Source organism: Sparus aurata, chromosome 9 (genome assembly GCF_900880675.1).
Source record: "Sparus aurata chromosome 9, fSpaAur1.1, whole genome shotgun sequence".
Lineage (NCBI taxonomy): Eukaryota > Metazoa > Chordata > Actinopteri > Spariformes > Sparidae > Sparus > Sparus aurata.
This window is the reverse complement of record NC_044195.1, coordinates 4,960,549-4,979,573: the sequence shown is the minus strand read 5'-3', so window position 1 is coordinate 4,979,573 and position 19,025 is coordinate 4,960,549. Positions and strand designations below refer to the sequence as shown.

General features: G+C 41.6%; 1 protein-coding gene across 1 annotated transcript; it reads right to left on the bottom strand.

Annotated features, from left to right (window-relative positions):
• Positions 1–1,742: 1,742 nt before the first annotated feature.
• On the bottom strand, positions 1,743–9,608 carry LOC115587670 (sterile alpha motif domain-containing protein 3-like). The gene is made up of 9 exons (XM_030427599.1): positions 7,066–9,608; positions 6,781–6,979; positions 6,481–6,645; positions 6,282–6,369; positions 6,016–6,183; positions 3,203–3,412; positions 2,937–3,098; positions 2,769–2,802; positions 1,743–2,643 (listed from the first exon to the last, which is right to left on the bottom strand). The coding sequence occupies exons 2-7, from the start codon at positions 6,933–6,935 to the stop codon at positions 2,943–2,945; spliced, it is 942 nt and encodes a 313-aa protein (XP_030283459.1). The 5' UTR covers positions 6,936–6,979; positions 7,066–9,608; the 3' UTR covers positions 1,743–2,643; positions 2,769–2,802; positions 2,937–2,942.
• Positions 9,609–19,025: the final 9,417 nt, after the last annotated feature.

The window sequence follows — 19,025 nt, the reverse complement described above, 5'->3', positions numbered from 1 at the left end:
TGTGTATTTGTACTTGAATGTTTCTGCTGCTTTGATTATCTATCTATCTTTGTGCTTTATTTGGAAGCAATTCATGATGTTATTGACTTTAGCCTTCTAATTGCATTAGTTGTGCACTATTATATGATTCCCCTGCTTCAGCGCTCCCCCGCACCAGTAGGGAGAGCTGAGGTCTAGAGGCCTGTCCTGTCTCGTTTTACCACCAGGAGGTGATGGTCTGATAGCCCCTCTAGTTTCAGCTGGGAAATCTGTGAGTTCCATACTTAGTGAACAAAATAAACTATTTTAGTTAGTTACCAAGCAACACCTGCTAAATTCAGTTTCCTCTCTTTAACTATAACCAGCTTCGCTGGCTTATAGACTCTACAGAAAACACACTTTGTTAAACAGTCTTTCAACATTCACCCCTGGTTTGGCCAAAGTAAATCCTTGACTCACACAGTAACATACTATGAAAATAGACCCACTCTACACTGCTGACGCCCGGCTCTCTCTGGGCCATCTGCTGTTTCATACCTGACCCTGCCTGCTGTGTCTCTTCAACCTGGAGTCCACGTCCTGACTGGAGCCGCTGTAAACCACCTCCAATCACAAAGACAGGAGATACCTGTCTTACCAGGAGATACCTGTCTTTCAACTGGCCTCTGTCTGTAAATGGTGAATGCACTTGCATTTCTGTAGCGCTTCTTCTAGCACACTGACCTGTGATCTGAGGTTGTTGTCCAAGCACACTCCTACTCGGGCCTCAGCTCCACTGAGCCTCTTGATAAGGGCAGCTCAGCGTTTCAGCCAAAGACAGACACAGCAGAAAGTATAGCGATTCTGGACCAAATGACACCTTGACATACGGCTATACTATGTTATCATATTACCAGTTGTCTGTCTCTGCATGATAGATTAACAGATGTAAACAAGAAAAGCCACACAACCTGAACCTGCTGTCATTCATATTGTTCAATAGGTACACTCTTAGAAATAAAAGTGCTAAGTAGAACCATATAAGGTTCTTTGGCTTGTCCTCATAGGAGAACCCTTTTTGGCTCCAGGTAGAACCTTTTATAAAGGTTCCACCTGGAACCCTTTTGGAGGGTTCTACCTAGAACCCAACATAAAGGGTTATACCTAGAACTGTGTGTGTAAGGTTCCACCCAGAACCCCCCTGAGAGGTTCTACAAAGAACCCATACTGGGGGTTCCACCAAGAACCCTTTCGTTTTTCAAGGGTTTCATCTAGAACCCAAACAGGGAGTTCCACCCAGAACCCTTCATTAGAGGTTCTACAAAGAACCCTTTCATATTTCAAGGGTTTCATCTAGAACCCTCACAGGGAGTTCCACTAAGAACCCTTTTGTTTGTCAAGGGTTTCATCTAGAACCCACACAGGGAGTTCCACTAAGAACCCTTTTGTTTGTCAAGGGTTTCATCTAGAACCCTCACAGGGAGTTCCACTAAGAACCCTTTTGTTTGTCAAGGGTTTCATCTAGAACCCACACAGGGAGTTCCACTAAGAACCCTTTCGTTTTTCAAGGGTTTCATCTAGACCTCACACAGGGGGTTCTAAAAACATCCCTTTTCAAGGTTTTCACCAATAACCGTCTTGTCTTCTGAGGGTTCTATAAAGAACCATATTGTATTCTACAGATCAGTTTAGTTCATATTATATTGTGGTCATTTATCATGTTGACATTGAACAAACATTCAAACATTTTTAATGAGAAAAACATTTATTTAAAAATAGTCCAACAGAACAGGAGAGGCTGTGAAGGTCCCAGGGGAGAACAGGTAAAAAGTCAGCATAGGTCCAGTCGAATCAGCAACATGGCAGGCCAGACACATCATGCTGTCCTCAGTAGGTGAATTTGTGTAATCTCCAGCAATGGTGACATGGCAGACAGGGGAGACAAAAAAAGAGTTTTAGTTCCATCAATCCAAGGTGCACTTACTGCATTTACTGCACCTTATTTTAAGCTATCTACAAACAATAAAATAATGCATGGTCCAATGAAAGGAATCAGAGTGCATACTGTACATACTAATTGTGACAGTGGAACAGAATCATGAGAAAGTGAGGGAACCCCACAAAGTTTTCACATTGATTTAAATAATGTTGAAATACTTTTCAGTGTTATGTAACAAGTACTCAAAATGTTACGTATTGTAACAATAATGGAAATCTAGAGACGTCAGTATGCCAACATCAAACAAAATGTATTGGTCCAAAATATGTATTAAGTAAGGGATATTTTTTATCAATATGTACTAACATAAAGGGCAGCAGCAGGAATTTGACCATTAACAAGAACATAAAGCATGAAATCCTATGCTGCAACACATCTACTCACTACTCCCCACTTCCCACACAGTTGTATAGTCTCTTTACTGAAATGGGTACAACACTGTGGTCCTTGATCCCCAACACAAATCTTTCAATGAAAATAAGAGTTTTTCTCAGTTCTTTTGGGTACTGGACAGCAAAAACAAAATAGAGTGACAACAATGCACTCTTAGCATATGATATGTCCATGCTGCTGTCCTCAGTCAAAACCTGTATACCATCGAGGTATAGGATTATCCTTTTTGCCTGCAAAGGGTTCCCCTCTTGTGTGTTATGGAGCATGATTGCTGGAGTAGGCACGTTTGGCTCCTATGCATTTAAAACAGATACATATCAGTAAATAAAACCTGCTGTGAAAACAGCAAAATGACACAATGTTGCCATAATATGGATAATGCTAATTCCTAAATTTTGACCTTAAATACAGTATTTACCTCCTGTAGAGTGTATAGAAAGCATGAGTCCTCTCTGAAAATGGAAGGCAGAGGTAAAATTGCTGCATCCCTAATGAGTCCTGAGGAAATACAATTATTCTGTAATATTTTTTTGTTTTCAGAAATACAGATTGTGGCTCCTATAGATACACATATAGGCCTAGATACCTCGTCTTACTGAATCATCCAGGCAGTCATTGATTGCCCTCTGGCAGCAGTCCTTGAGGTCACACATGGATGCTCTTTGAACAATCTTTGTTGCCATTCGAGTGTTGTGACCATTCTGTGATAAGCTTCTACAAGGAATTGCTCCTTCATCTCCCACAGAAGCTGTAAGAGGGATAAAAAGTGTCATCTCAAAATACTTGATGATCATAAATGAAATAATACACATAAAATTAAATATGGTCAATTCAGTGCTTGAAGATACCAACTATTTTAGGTAGCTTCAGTGCGGGAAACTTTTCGGGGATTTCCTCAGCCTTGGCAGTTGCCATGAAGGTCTTTCGGTATGCACGGGTTCGTCCTATTCTCTCCTTTAAAGATTTCACATCTGGGTGTACCTTAAGCATCTCTGTAGACATATCATTGATATGAGCTTCAATGCTCCTTTCATCCTCTCTACATTCTTCACCCTCCTGAGCCTATATGCATTCAAGAAAAATGACACAAGCAATATAGTAAGAGGTAACCATTAAGATGAGGTGTACATGATAGTTTTTAAAAAGTTATATAATATGGAAGAATCATCCTCTCTTTAACCTTCGTCCTGTGTTATCTTTCTGCTACCACTATGGTGTTAGGGTCAGTTTTGACCAGAGGAGGCTCGTCCATAGAGGCAGAGGAGGTTGGTACTCCTCTATTTTTGAGAGGCAAGAGGAAGATCTTTTTTTTTTTTAAGAAAGAATAACTGGTTGAAATAAATCATTACCAAATCTCAGTATTATTTATAAAATATTATATATATATTATATCATAAAAAAAGTTTCTTCTTTGGAAGAAAATCCACTTAAAATGGTTCAACAGCAACAGCTGCAGACGGAGGAGACAGAGCAGTCTGTGAGAGGAGCAGGGAGCAGGAAGGTGGGGGCTAGAGGAGGACGGAGGGCTTCTGTCATCCGTGGGAGGGATCTCCTTCCATTCACTCAATGCATTCAGGATTTTTTCATGCTGATCTATGATTGGCTAAGACACATAAAATGACGCGCTAAGGGAGGACGTCCTCCCTTACCAATCAGCAACCAGAATACAAGATTGACAGCAGGTTGGTCCAATAACAGTTCCCAAATTTCATTCTCACATTTATACAACCGTAAACAAAAAATGCTTCTATGTATTTTACAGCTTTCACTGCCAGCCATGCTCGGAGAAGAAATATAGAGTTTTCAGCGATATTGGAATCGGTTTCAAAGGAAATATAAGCAAATTTCTGAAAGAAATGCTCCTGCTGGAGGATATAATGTATGGTAGTACAGTGGGTAGAGCAGTTGCCTGCCACGCAGGTGACTAGGGATCTAATCCCGGTAGGGGTACACATTGATATTTTTTTGTCTTGTATATTAGCCATTTAATAAAATGTTTTTTAAAGAAGTCTTGTAAGTCATTGTTTTATTGCTTAATTTTCATTGAATATAAGAAAGTAGGTATAAGTAGTTGACTTAAATAACATGACACCGTGGACTGGTTTTTCCTCCTGTCCTCCCCAATTTTCCTCCACCAGCCGCCACTGGTTTTGACCCATGTTTTAAATCAGCTGTAAAACACACAAAAAACAATTATTTATTATCCCATTTGTTTCTCATCTCTTGGTTATGTTGTTAGGCTTCCTTAGCCAAAAAAGGGTTGATTTTGCACTTATGATTTCAGTTTTAACTCTTAGCCTAATCGGGTCAAAAACACCACAAATGTCATAATTTTAACCAGAGCATTTTAGAATTTAGTGAATTTTGTTTTATTTTGTTTAAATAGAGGATCCTGACAAAGTCAAAAAGCCTTGATACAATAAACAAATTTATGTGGAACTTCTATGATGCATTTAAAACCTGAAAATGGGTCACTGGTGACCCGAACACAAGAGGACGTTGATTCAGTTTGAGAGCATGATTTCATTCCTTTTCAGTGACACAGCTACTTCTCATGCTGATTTACTCTCCTCATTCTCACATTTTGTGCTTGCACTGAGATGTCTGCTGCTTTCTTTCAAAATGTGTGCTTGAACTCAAAAATCACATGCCTGTGCTCACATTTCTTCTTCTTGCACATCCCCGCGCTCAGATCTACAGTGCATGCTCTCAGAGTGAGCTACCTGCTCCGACTCAAAGCTCTCCCTCCCTGTGCTACTGTATTTCGCCAGCCAATAGGGAGACAGCTAGAGTATGGCCCAATCAAATGACGGATGCCACCTTGGGTGCTCCAGGGGGGGCTCACTGGAGCTCTGGAGGAAAGCAGGGGAGCAGGTCTCTGGAGCTCTGGAGCTCTGGAGATCCCCCCCCCCCACCCCCCTCTCAGAATTCTGTGAAAAAAGTCAGAATTCTGACTTTTCTTTTCCACAGTGATCTTTATTATACATTTTAAAGCCTATTTACCCATGATTTATTAATTTAAATTTAAAATCATAATTTGACACACAGCAAGCGTGCTGGGGGCAGGATACGAACCAGCGTCCCATGGCGTAAAATGCTTGAGTAGCCAAGGACTTAACCATTTGACTACTATGAAAGCTCCTTCTAACATTGACAATTTATACTAAATAGTATATATTCAGCTAATATTTAATAAATGTTAATAATTTTTAGGATGATTTAAGATTAATTGTATATAAATATTGTAACCTATTTTTGTTATGGCAGCTCTCAGTAGAGCTTTGTCAGGTATTGTATTGTTAGACCAGGAGCCACTGCATGACAGAGAGCGACGCGGTGAGAGGCCATTCGCCAGTAGAGTCAGGATTGAGAGGACAAGCAAAGTTTCCCCTGCTGGACCAGACAGTATGAAGTGGCTGTGAGAGCTGCCATAACAAAAATAGGTTACAATATAATTCATCCATGGTCAGAGCAGACATCTCAGTGCTAGCACAAAATGTGAGCACGAGGAGAATAAATCTGAACGTGAAAAGGAGCTGTATCACTGAAGAGGAATGAAATCATGCTCTCAAACTGAAAATCCACACATTTGATTAAAGATAGGATTATTCTTCCATATGTTTCCAAAGACTCAAATATCATAGCTCCATATTAGTCATACATACAGTGTGCCTGTTGTTGTGGAGAAGCTGGCTTGGTTGACCTGGAAAACTACACTTTCTTCCAGATCCTGCCACAGCAAATTTTGCATGCATTTGTTGCACCATTGAGTTACCAATAAGGGGTCGCCTTTCCTTTTTGAATTTGTTTTCTAAAGACTCACGTAAAGCATCCTGCAACCAAGACAGGGGAGTTACAGTAGCTATATCCTTACAATGGAGCTGAATGTGAACATATGTGAACATAACAGCCTAATTTTGTGCTTACTCACATTTCCTGAACCAACTTTCTCCCGCATGAAGGGATACTTGCGTATGAACAGGCTTAAAATCTCCGTATATTGTTTGGCTGAGGGATACCTTTTTTTTGTGTGGGGGGGGGGGGCATCCCCAATGTAAAAAGTGGGTTATAATCTTAACTAAAAGCTACAATGTGCAGTAGTTGTTCATAAGAATTATAAAGGAACCTACATAGTTTGGTTGCTGAGGGTGTCACATAGAGCTTGGATAAGAACAGATTTAATCTTGGTTCTATGAGGGGCCAGAAGCTCTGGATCCTTCGCGTCAAGTGCGTCCCATAGGGTTTTGGGGTAAACAAACTGCAGTGAAGCACTAGCTGTTTGCTCATCATGAGGTCTGTGTAATATGGAAAAATACAGACATGTGTTAGGCTGAGCTTTGTGAAGTAGTACTGAACAGACTGGAACTAGTACTGAAATATAGTTTCTCCCCGCAAATGACTAGAATAGCAGTATATTCACAGCATTTTACCTGGTTTCATCTGTTGTTGTTGTTGTTGATGAAGATGAAGACAAAGATGACGACGACGACGATGACGATGACGATGACGATGATGACTTCAGGTCCTGAAGGCACCTAAGGAACTGAGCTTGTCTTTTTATTGAGGGGAACAATCTCTCCGTCATCCTCTCAGTTAGTAATTTGAGGGCTGCTCCATCAATCTCATTCTCTTCAAAGCAAAAGAGATATAAGTTATTGTTTGATAAGAAAAGAAAACAAATGTCATTCTTTTATGTAGTGTTGTGTTTTGCTCACTCTGTGTCAGTCTTCTAGGACGCCATGGCCTAGTGGCTTGTGGTGCAGAGTGATGAACATGTTGTCATTAACATCTGTATATGCATCTAGTGGATGGAAATCTGCTTCATCCCCTGGTTTGAAGGCAACCCACTTCCTTGTGTTTTGGACACAGTACGCATGAAGGTGCTCCTCAAAATGTGTTGATGTATAGACAAGTTCACAAGCCAGCCACTGACCCCGATACTTGACAATATGGAGGACTTTTACAAAAATTGGGTCTTCCAGACTGTTTCATTTGGAATGTCCTTAGAAGTGATCCCTTCTTTCAGTTCTTGTAGTCTGGATAGAGGTACTTCTGTACATGCACCAGGTGCCACAGCAGTGGCCGTGCCTTTCTGTATATCGTAACACTGGCACATTTGATATCTTTTTGCAAGTGTTAATGAAATGTTTTGGAAGTTGCATACAACAGATGATAGCTGCTTGAAATACAAATGTTTGGCTTCAAACCGAATGCACCAATGTGCTCTGAGAGGCCCAAATTCACTAATGAGTCGTGGATAGTGGACAAGATAGTGGGTTTTGGGGGTAAATTTGCCAGGAAGAAGGAGCTGGAGCTCTGCCAGAAATTCAGAGATGAGGGAGGACAGGTACCCAAGCCAACTGAGTTTGATTTGTGGGGCTAAGATGATGTCACAAATGTTCTGCAGAAGCAGGTACAGATGCCAGTGAGGGCTGTCTTTGGGAACAAATCTACCAATCATTAGAGGAAGGAGGCGAAAGAGAGTCCACTTTTCTATTGCTTTCCCTGGCAGAGCTGCATCACGATGAACTGATTCTTTTAGAGGCACAGGCTTACGCTTCCTGTCATTCTGGCCAAAGCAAAGTTTGTTCAATTGAGTACTGAACTTGTGGAGGGTTACAATTTTCTCCCGATGAAACTGTTGCAATAGCAACTTAATTATGTGTGGAATGGTGCCTTCCAGAATGTCATGCATGAAGTCTGGGGGAAACTTCTCAGAAACCACAAAGTGAGGAATGACATCAAATGGACAGGGTCCTGTCACACCATAAGCCTGACTATCAGGATGGTCCACATGACATTTATGAACAGCAGGTGTACGTAGTACACAGGAATTTTCAGCAGTGTGGATTGCTAACTCCTCATGGGGGCACAGACAATGCCTGCAAACAGGGCCGTTTCAAGGAATTTGGGGGCCCCAAGCAAAATGGACATGAAGGTAGCTAACATAAACATTTTTTGCTAGCCTACCTGCTGCGAAATTACACTGATTGTACAAGACAAGTAGAGCTATTTTATCCAGTATAATGTATCACTTACCACTATCTTGTTTTTTCTTATCCTCCTCTTACTTTCTCTTTTTTCTTTTCTGGCTTCCTGATGCATAATTACGCTTCATGTGATGACTGCAGAGGTTTTGTATTTTGCCGGCAGCAGAGGTCATAAACCTGGCTGGCTGGCTGCTGTCAGCGACTACTGAGAAGGGCCCCCTCGAGGGGGATCCCGATAACAGTGTCATTGCACTTTACTGCATTGACTATCAAAGGGGCGCTCACACAGTTTGTCGTTGCTTTTTATTCATAACCAGTCGTTGTCTTGGGGCCCCAGGCCAGCTCGGGGCCCCAAGCAATTGCTTGGTTTGCTTGCCTTCTCGCGACGGGCCTGCCTGCAAATTCTTCCACCGCTGAAACAAGTAGAGAATCCAACCAAAGAGTGAGCCGAAAGATTGTCTGACACTATAGATACAAGTGCCCCTTTGATTGTATGCTGTTCGCTGTTAATATTGATGGTAAACCCGTCAACTTGGAGTTTCAACAAGTCAGCTATCAGTGGTCTCAGAACTGATTCATATCCATATTTCTGCACAAACTTGTGTCTCACAATGATAGCAACATGATGTTCTGTAGTTGTGATCTGTACTTTAGGGGTAGATTTATAATAACAAAATAAAAAGTCAATATTTTGTGTTTCAACTTCTTAGACCCCAAACAATTCAAAACCTCAAATTCATCAGTGTATAACTGTATCTGCAATTTTTTTTCTGCAACACTGAAAAAAGGGTTATCCCTAAAAATGGATCCATCACAAAAGTCACCTAGTATGCCTCCTGTAGACACACTAACATCCTCTAAAACATGATTCTTCACGTCACTTCTGATAAGAATGGTTTGCAGAACTTTCAGGATTGGAATATATTGGAAGGATTCCTTCTTCCCATGTGAATCGTGTCCAAGCAGATACTCAGTTGGCTCTACAAGGCCAAAGTCATTGATGCAGCACTGATAGAACTTATATTCACTATTAATGTCCTCAAAACATGTGTCAAATATGTTGTCCTCCAAAAGGATAGAGGTTTTGTTCAACTTCTGCCTTTTCCTCCAGACAGATTTTTAGCAGTTCTTGATATTGCTCAGTGAATTTATGAAAAAAGCTCCCCAACTTCTTTAGCAACAGTTGTTTTTATCACTTGAGGTAATCTGTAAACTTCCTGAAGCTTGAGCATAAAAAGGTGAGATCTCTTTGTTTTCACTTTTGCTAGTTTCTCTAAAAAAGAGGGAGAAGTCTCTATGTGGGGCTCTTCTTCAAAATGATCTTCAATGTTTCTCTGAACTTCAGAGACTTCCTCTTGGATTGTAGTTCTGTGCTTCCAGTTTATGTGTTTTCGAAGGGATGATATTTTTGTATAAGTACTGGGGCATCCATTTTGGCCACATTCAACAACAAAGTTAGGTTCACTTTGACGATATAGTTCTAGATGTTTCAGGTATCTCTTTTGTGTTCTGGTTTTAAGTGGACAACGTTGACATTGATAATTCATTATATCCCACCAGAAAATGTGTTGCAGTACTCGGCAAAACCCTCTTTTTCAAGCCAATGGCACACTTCGGCTTTTGTCCAAGCTGTGTAAGTCATTTCTACAAGAAAACAAACAAACAAGCAAACGAACAAAACATAACAAGAAACAAATGCTTAGTCCACCTTTCACCATAAAAGTCCTCAGCTTGGGTCAAGCATGCTGAAATAAGATATTATATTTAGCTCACCTTGATTCTCTGAAGTTTCTTCTGTTCTCTCTCTCTTCTGTTCTTCTTTGTTCTGTTCTGTTCACAGTAATCACTATTGGTATGTCACACCTGGTTTGTAGAGGGGGAAGACCAGACCATATGGTGCAATCCATGGGGCAACCAGCTCTTAACTCACACATGACAGCCGCCATGGGGCCAGCTCCCAGGCCCAACACACCAAACCTTGCCCTTTCCCCTGGGAGATCAAGGTTCAATTCCCGCCATCAACAAACCCTGATGCAGTAGCCCAAAAGTCAGCATTACAATGTGATTTTTGCATCAGTTAAGGCTTGGCCTCTGACATCAAAGACCTTCCTCTATCACTGAACTTATGTGCAGCTTCACAACTTGACTAAGCCAGTCAGCAGGGTACAGCAGCCATGGGATGAGGCCGATCATGGAAAAGTATGAGGAGGAGACAAATACATGAGTAAAATTGTCTGTAAAATAAGTGTTTAATATTTTTCAAATTGTCTGTCACTAATCCACACATCACCTCAGTAGGCATTAACATGGTCACTCTGCATCAACCAGGCCTTGAACTCACAACTTCAAACTGTATCCCTAGATCACCTGACTTGTAACAAACTTTCAAAAGCCTTTGTCCAGTGAGTCGTATAGCTCACTTAGATGCCCCAGAAAGAGGGGTTATATCCTTGCTGCAGGGACCCAGGGTTCAATTCCCCCTGCTAGTGCTTTGCTGTGTGTCATTTACTCCTGAAGAAGGGTAACTAAACTTTTAGAAAATAAACACGATTATAGCTGCTGCGCAGCGATGGGTCGGGTCCGGGCTATTTTTGGCAAATTTAGGTTTGACATGTCCTTGGAGTTAAGTAAATCTGGCATGGGGCCGGACATTTCTGTAAAGCTTGGTGAGTTTTCGCCCATGGGAAGTATGACTTCCTCGGAAGAAGAAAGAAAGAAAGAATTCCTAGGAATACAGTAGGACAAACAGGAGAATAGGAAGGCAAGACAGTTGACGTGTTAATGTTCATTTTGCACCAGTTGAGGCTGAAATCCACAACTTCTGGAACCAAAGACTGTCGTCTATCATGCTGAGCTAATTGGCAAGTGGCAATTCAACAGTGGCTTCAGAAATTGAGTAAGCCATTCACTGTTGTGCAGGCAGATTTGAAACCACTGTAAAAAAAAAAAATCAGTTATCAAGACAAAAATCTGAAAATACACATATTGCATCTAGACAGCATGGAGATGTTGGTAATTTGTTTTTTAATTGATTCGATTTGCTCCATAAGTGAATAACTGATGTTTAATCTATCATGACTCTAAAACATTATATGTTTGCTTCACAAAGACCATCTGGTATTTTGATGTGCTGTCATCATCACCTTTGTTGGGGCTTGAACCCAGGTTCATTGGAACCAGCTCCTAACTCAGTGAGCTAATTCTCAAATGGACTCAACAAATCACCAGCCAGGCGGCAGTTGTCAAGGCAGATTTAAAAAATGGTCCTCCACGTCCTTGGAGTTGAGTAAATCTGGCATGGGGTTGGACATTTCTGTAAAGTTTGGTGAGTTTTCAACCATGGGAAGTATGATCTCGGAAGAAGAAGAAGAAGAAGAAGAAGAAGAAGAAGAAGAAGAAGAAAGAAGAAGAATTCCTACAATAGTGTCCTGGAAGCTTGGCTGCCCGGACCCTAAAGATTGCAGGTTTCATTTATAACACTGGTGCTTTCATCCTCCAAATGCACAACTGCATTTCCGCACACAAATTTTGAGACTGCCATTGGGGCATTGTCAAGGTATGATATCTGTCAACATGGGAATTGAACCTGTAACCTTAAAGCAGAAGTCACACATTGTACAGACAGAGCTAAACAGACACATGATCAGCTCACTCTGTCTGACCACTGACATGAAGGAGCTGTGTGAGTGAGTGTGGCGAGTCAGAGGAGTCCCTGATCTACACGTTCTGCTGGATAGCTCAGTGGGTAATGGTACAGACTTTAGATTTGGAGGGTGGGGGTTAAAATCCCAGTCACAGCTAATCTTTGCCTGGGTCAACAAGATTTGCTGATGAAGAACTTGCTTTCTTATAATTAATGGTTGTGAAAATAAATTGGTAACAGAACATTTCAGTTATAGGACTGCCATTATTTGTATGTCTGATCAGAAGGTGTAAGGTAATAGACTAGTAAGTCCAGTTGGGTAGCGCACAAATTACATAATACCGTTACGGAGGTGATAAAAGCACCAAATTTTACATGAAGCTTCTTTAGGACTTCCTGAATGATTTCAGCCTAGGAGCCCAGCTGAAATATTGAAATTTAGTGTCAAATTACTCACAAAACAATATCCAAGAAAAATGTTTTTTTGTTTTTTTCCTCTCGAGTAAAACTTTCATGGTAATGGCCATTTAAGACTACTGAATAAGCTTCCTTTTGTTAATTGTGCTCTGGCCAGTAGATCTTCCAAATTATAAGTGTAAAATAGAGTACCAAGACATCTTAGACCCCAAAAAACCTCAAAAGCCCTGTATAATATAGGCGGAATTATTAAAAAAAAGGTAGCAAAAATTGCTTAAATGTTAAGAGATCTTGGGTTTTCTCTTTTATTTTTTAATTCAACTTCAGGTTATTCATATAGCCATCTACTGAGTTCATAGTTTGGCCATTAGTTCTGCATCACATCACATTAAATCCTATTAGTGTGTGACAGTACATAGCTAGACGTACTGCTGTTGAATCTGGAGGGGGAAAGCCGATGTAATGATGAAATGCAACGACTGGATATTCACAAGTGCTTCTTCTGTGAGGGTGGCATAGATCAAGGTGGTCTCCATGAAGAATCAACATTTGATGCCGACAGGAATATCCGACATTTTCCAAATTCAAAATGGCAGTTTAAACCATATTTCAACTCCCAGTTTTGATTAATTTTGAGTCAATTTAGATGTTTAGAGGACACTGAATCAATAAAAATAAATAGCAGGATATTTATGAACACAATTATCCAAATGATGCAGAATATGTACATTTTAATTCACATAACATTACACTCTGAGGTGACATTGGAGGTAACAATGGCAAGTACCATATCAAACTATGACTATGGCTAAATAATATAGAGAAAGGAGTATAATACAAGTTACAGGTAGAACACAAGAGTCCTGGAACAGATTTTAAAACAGAAGTATACCCAAAATTATCACAGCAGAAAACTAGAAAACTTTCATCAAGCAATAGCACCTTGTACTTCTGCTACTCTGCACTATATAACCATATATTTATCATCAACATTATCATCAGCTCTGTCTTCATCTTCTTCTTCGACTACATTTTTGTCGTCTTGCTCTTCTTGCTGTGAGTGTGTGAGTGTGAGCGGGTTGCAACATGTACTGTCATAGCCATTGCAGAAGCAGTAGCTGGTACAGGCCTGCAGCTGTGCAGCTACACTTTGTTGTTGTACATGGCTTTAACCCAGCTACAGCTGATAATGTCCAACAGGGCAGGAGGAGCAACAGGGCTTGCATCCAGGACAGGCATGATGACTTCCTCTCCTTCCTTCTCACCTTCCTTCTTGTTCCATCCAAACTTGGTGATGTCCACAGCTGGTGGATCAGGGCGGTCTGCTGCTTTCCAAAGCAGCATTTGTAGATGGGCACGCCGTCCATGGAGGTGCACGTTGCGCTCTTTAGGAAGCAGTGTCTTCAGTGCTGGGGGGGTTTTGCACTTTCGGTATAAGTCATATCTGGCGACATTCAGAGATGCAGACTTCCTGCGGCTGTACAGAGCCAGGAAAAAAAACCCTCACTGCCTCTGTGATTTGCAAATCAGTGGCTCCCTCCTCTCCAATGAAGTGAAGCAGGTCACCAGGTACTACTCTCGTGGCCTTGAGCGCGGACACCTGCCCTTTGCCAACGGGATAGGAGGTGGTGTCACACCCGAGGTAGCACGCATAGCCACCTCTCCATCTGCAGGTGACATGTGATACCCACCCTCCAGCACCAACAGACCATGAGCACAAACACATCAGTGTTGTCGCTGAGAATGTGGACAGTTTTAGCACCACGCCTGGCTGCCTCGTAATGAGTGACAATACTGTCTGCTCTGCTGACCATCTCGATGTGATCTCCTATGTTGTGTGTGCACAGGAGCTCGCCTAGCCTCCACTCATTTGTCTTGTCCTTCATCACTTTATTGCGGCTAAGTAGTGGGGTTTTCAGTGAGAGTTGTACTCTATTGAGCTCTCCCCAGCTCTTCTCTGCCTCTCGTGGTCTTTGGCAGAGACTTGCTCATACCGGTCTAAGATAACAATTATTTGGGTGATGTAGTGATCAAGCCGGCGCCCCATTCTGGCTGCGAAATCAGCCACAGTGCCTTACAATGGCCACACCACGCGATAGATGAGCTGCGATGCATCAACGAGTACAACGTCTGGTGGGTGGGGATTGGGAACAAGGATTTCAAGACGCTGAACAATCACAGACTTGTTACCCTTTCTGAGGCATCCATATTTACCGATGATGGATGCAGGGACCGGGCCAAGCTTGTAGTTAAAGAGGGGAGAGAGCTCCATTCTTCTCTTGTTCCCCACCACCACATGCATTTCACTCCCTTCCCTTGCTTGATGCATGTCTGCTCCCCAAACATATCTCCACTCAGTGCAGCTGCACTATCTGAGTGGCAGCACACATGGCTTCCGGCGAGGAAGTCATCCTTGGCAGTAGCAGGAAGGTGCTGCATGTCGCGCAGATGCCATGTGATCCATCTTGAGTAGTTGTGATGACGAGCGGCAAAGAAATAGGGCAGCATCTCTTCAAGGCATTGTTGTTGCAACAGCCAATCACCCTCTCTTTCTGCTCACCAGAACTTGTGCGCTATTAGGTTTGGGGTGATGAAGCAAAGTAGTCTAACTTCTTATGGTAGCTGTGGTAACATTAAAGTCTGTGTAAAGCAGAAATAAATTTCTGTTATGAGTTTGTCATACCACAGAAACGTGTCATTGACCACTGAGCCAAATTTGAAAGATTAAAACAATTGCCAATTATATAAAATTAGGTCTCAAAATCATGGAAAAACAAGCACTTCTCTCTGCTGTGAAACGCTGGGGGCGTGTCAGTTAGAGGCGCTGGAACCACGCCCACGCGCGGGAGGGGAGCCTCCTCCGTGTACTGTACAAGGACGTAACCTACAGTAACAATGGAAGCTAGCAGCATCATCGGACAGACCAAGCCCGACCTGTTTGAGCCATCAGAGCCAGAAACTGACTCTGAGTCAGACACTGATAGTGCTCAGCCTCGTTCCTCACAGTCCATGTTTTACATTACACACAAACATAAAACCCCAGTCTACATATAATTCCTTGTCATAGCTATATTGGTGCACATAAAATATTACCTGTAGATTATCATTGTGCTGTCAGATGGACTCCACTCAGGGAGTGAGGCCAAATCATGTCATGATTAAATGCAATAAAATTTGATAACATTACATGGGCATGACAGGATGCACGATGTAAAATCACTTTCAGGATTTGCACCTTCAGCAAAATGCTTTTAGTTGCCCAAATGTACAATATTTATAACTAGGGCCGGGACTCGATAAAAAATGTAATCGAATTAATCAGAGGCTTTGTAATTAATTAATCGAAATTAATCGCATTTTAATCGCATATAAATATTTGACCTGAGAACAGTGAGAAGCAATTTTTTTCACATGGATTTTAGTATACCATTGAATAATGACTGAATACAGAAGCTTAAGCAACAAAACATTGTTTGGGTTTTTTTTTTCAAGACCAACAGACCAGTGCAATTTTTGCCATAAAGTGTAGTAATAGCTTATTTAGGAATACATTTCAGAGATTCAGGTAGCCTATAGGTAGGTAGACCTTCTGTAAACTATAACACTTTGTTTTTTAAGTAAAACACAATACTTTCAAGTACATTCAGAACATTGGAAACCCTGACTATTAGAAAACATCTATCTTCAGAGGCCATAACAGACTTTACCAACAGTTGATCTAAACAAATCAATTTCAGTCCAACTCTCTGTAAATAACCTTGGCCAAAACAATAAACAGTTCAACATAAAGTGCCAGTTGCAACAACAACATAATAAATAGTTGCTTAGCACTTAGGTGATACCTGAGGCTTGATATGCTGCGGTGATACGCGAACTCCTTCTTGCATAATTTGCACACAACCGTGCTCTTATCTACGCTGCCATCCGTCCGCTTTTTAAAACAAAATTTCCCATCCACGGGGCCAACCAGAGCGGTCTCATCTGCTTCTTCCTTCATTGTTGTTGTCTGAAGTCATGAACGCAGTGTTGGGCAAGCTACTCGAAAAAAGTAGTGAGCTAAGCTACAAGTTACTCTACATTAAATGAAGCTTCACTACACCAAAGCTACTCCCCAGAGAAATGTAGCAAGCTAAGCTACAGCAAAATGGCAAAAGTAGCTTAACTACATCAAAGCTATTTTTTTTTATATTGGAACAACTTAATTCCAAGTCAAAGCTATCTCAGTGATCAATAGAATTATCAATCATACAGATAAGCAGGCAAAAATGTTACGTTCAATTGTTTATTAAACAATAATTTGTGCTTTCACTATTTTGTATATTTTATTATTCAACTATCAATGCACACTTAATTCTAACATCCATGGACAGACATTCACCTTGCTACCACAGCAATATCCACCTGACTTACACTAATGGACAGTGTCCTACACTGTAGCATATTAACATAATTAAACAGCAAATAGTATATTATAGTTGTAGTTTTCGTTAAGGTTCTCTTGTCTTCTAGTTTCAGCTTTATAATTTATATTTGATATTTGAGTTAGTCTATTTAGTTATTGTATATAATTCAGCCTTTAATTGTATTTGTTTCTTTTACCTACCTCATTGTTTTTGGATTTTGATTTATGTCAAGTGGCTGTAACACTTGAATTTCCCTTTGAGATTAATAAAGTACTCTATCCATCAACCAGTGTCTCATATAACTGGCAGTTTCAAAAGTGGTATTTTTATTAGGCCCACTCTGTAGTAGTAGCTATATCTACATACATTTTAAGCTAATCATTTTGACTAATCACCATACTTTGGTTTTGTAGAAATTGCATTTTTGCTGTACCCTGTCCTGGTTAAAAATTACAAAAGTAACAATTCAGAGTAATGTTTCTCTGTTACTGTATTTGTTTATTATTCAAGTTTGTCTTTTGCATCCCTCGGGATCAACTCGTCTCCGTCCTCCTCACCCTCTGCCATCTTTCCATCAAGTAACGTAACTCACTGAAGCTAACCTGTCTGTATTCCCGTGCAGCAGAGACGTTGTATGCAAGGATTAGTCCGTGGTGTCACCGTCATACGGAAGTGCTTCTGTCGGCTCCACATACACGGCCATGTGTGGCGGTGGCATCACCGACTTATCCTTTCATTTCAGACCGCAACAGAAAGCTCCGCTGCGCTGAACTTCAGAGGTGTTCATAAAAATGTAGCTTGTGTGGACGCTACCGCGCTACTTGGTCACTAAAAGAGCTAAGCTACTGAAAGGCTATTTCATTCAGAAAGTAGCGACGCTACCACCACGCTACTGAGAAATGTAGTTAAACTAGTAACGCCGCTACTTGTTCATGCAGTGTTGGGCAGTAACGCCGCTACTTGTAGCGACGTTACTGCCCAACACTGCATGAACGCTATGCATGAACGTTTGTTGGTGCTCCAGTATAATCGGTACCCCTGAAACTCATCCACTGAGAAACGTTCCGCGGTGCAAAAATTAGTGCGATTAAAATGCGTTAATTTTTTTAACGCGTTATTTTTTGTGTAAGTAATTAATCGTAATTAACGCGTTAAAGTCCCAGCCCTATTTACAAAATACATGAGCACACATTACACTTAGATCTTAGATCTGGCCAAATAATCAAGCCTGACCCGACCCGAGCCGAGCCCGTGCACGTTGTGTCCGAGCTGGCCCGGCCCGACACACTGTAATTATGAGCCCGAGCACCTCGGGGACTGATGTCACGTGTGCAAGAAGTCACGTTTTCTGCACAAGGACACTCATTCACGTGTAAAACCACGCAGGGCACAACATGGAGGGAGGAGAGAGATGTGCCTTTTGTAGCTGGAAATACAGTCATTATTTTGAGTTATTACAAAACACACACACACACACACACACACACACAAATGCTTGATCTAGGGTTGGCCTGGGCAGAGAATCTAAAGTCTGGCCGGTGGCGGGGATGAGAGCACCTGTTGTCGGCGGGACGGTGGCAGGCCTGCGGGCACATAATGCCAGCAGCGGAGATGAGAGCATGCACTGTCTGCGGGACGGGAGGATGCAAGCCGGGGACGGAGAGGGTTGGTTCGGGCCCCATTGACCAATGTCAACAGACTCTTCAGATATCCAGACTTTACCTGGTGACAGTTGCTGTAAATATCGGGAGTAAAGTCGACACTGAGACGGGTGTAGGTGGTGATTTTTAATTCTCAACAGTATCTCCTCTTGACAAAATCGATCCACCATTTCCTTACGTTGTCGTCCTTAGGGAACTTAAATAAGCTAACGGCGCCGTTACCCTGCACACTGTGGCATCCAGGAAAGATGCACGAGCGATGTGGAGGAGACATGACTGTTTAGCTGACTGGTTGACTGGTTAGCTGGTTAGCTAGCTGCAAACTATTCTAAGAGATGCTATGACTCGAGAGCGAGCGGAAAAACCTCCAAAGCTAATGCGGCTTATATGGCTTCCGCAGCATGGCCGGGTTTATGCAAATCCGCGGCCATGATTTCTGACCCGCCCATTAAATCCTGAACACAGAAATCATGAAAGACAGTATGTGAGCCTAGCTCCAAAATTAAATTCTAAATGGTTGAATGGCTTTTTACATGTTTTAAGGAAATACATTTATGACCT

What these genes read in the sequence shown, in the direction of transcription:
- LOC115587670 (XM_030427599.1), bottom strand. Translation starts at nt 6,935, where the DNA reads ATGACGGAGAGATTGTTCCCCTCAATAAAAAGACAAGCTCAGTTCCTT. An exon ending in AGAAAGTTGGTTCAGGAAAT is followed by an intron (nt 6,184 to 6,281) that starts GTGAGTAAGCAC and finishes TCTTGGTTGCAG; the next exon opens with GATGCTTTACGTGAGTCTTT. An exon ending in TCCACAACAACAGGCACACT is followed by an intron (nt 3,413 to 6,015) that starts GTATGTATGACT and finishes GAATGCATATAG; the next exon opens with GCTCAGGAGGGTGAAGAATG.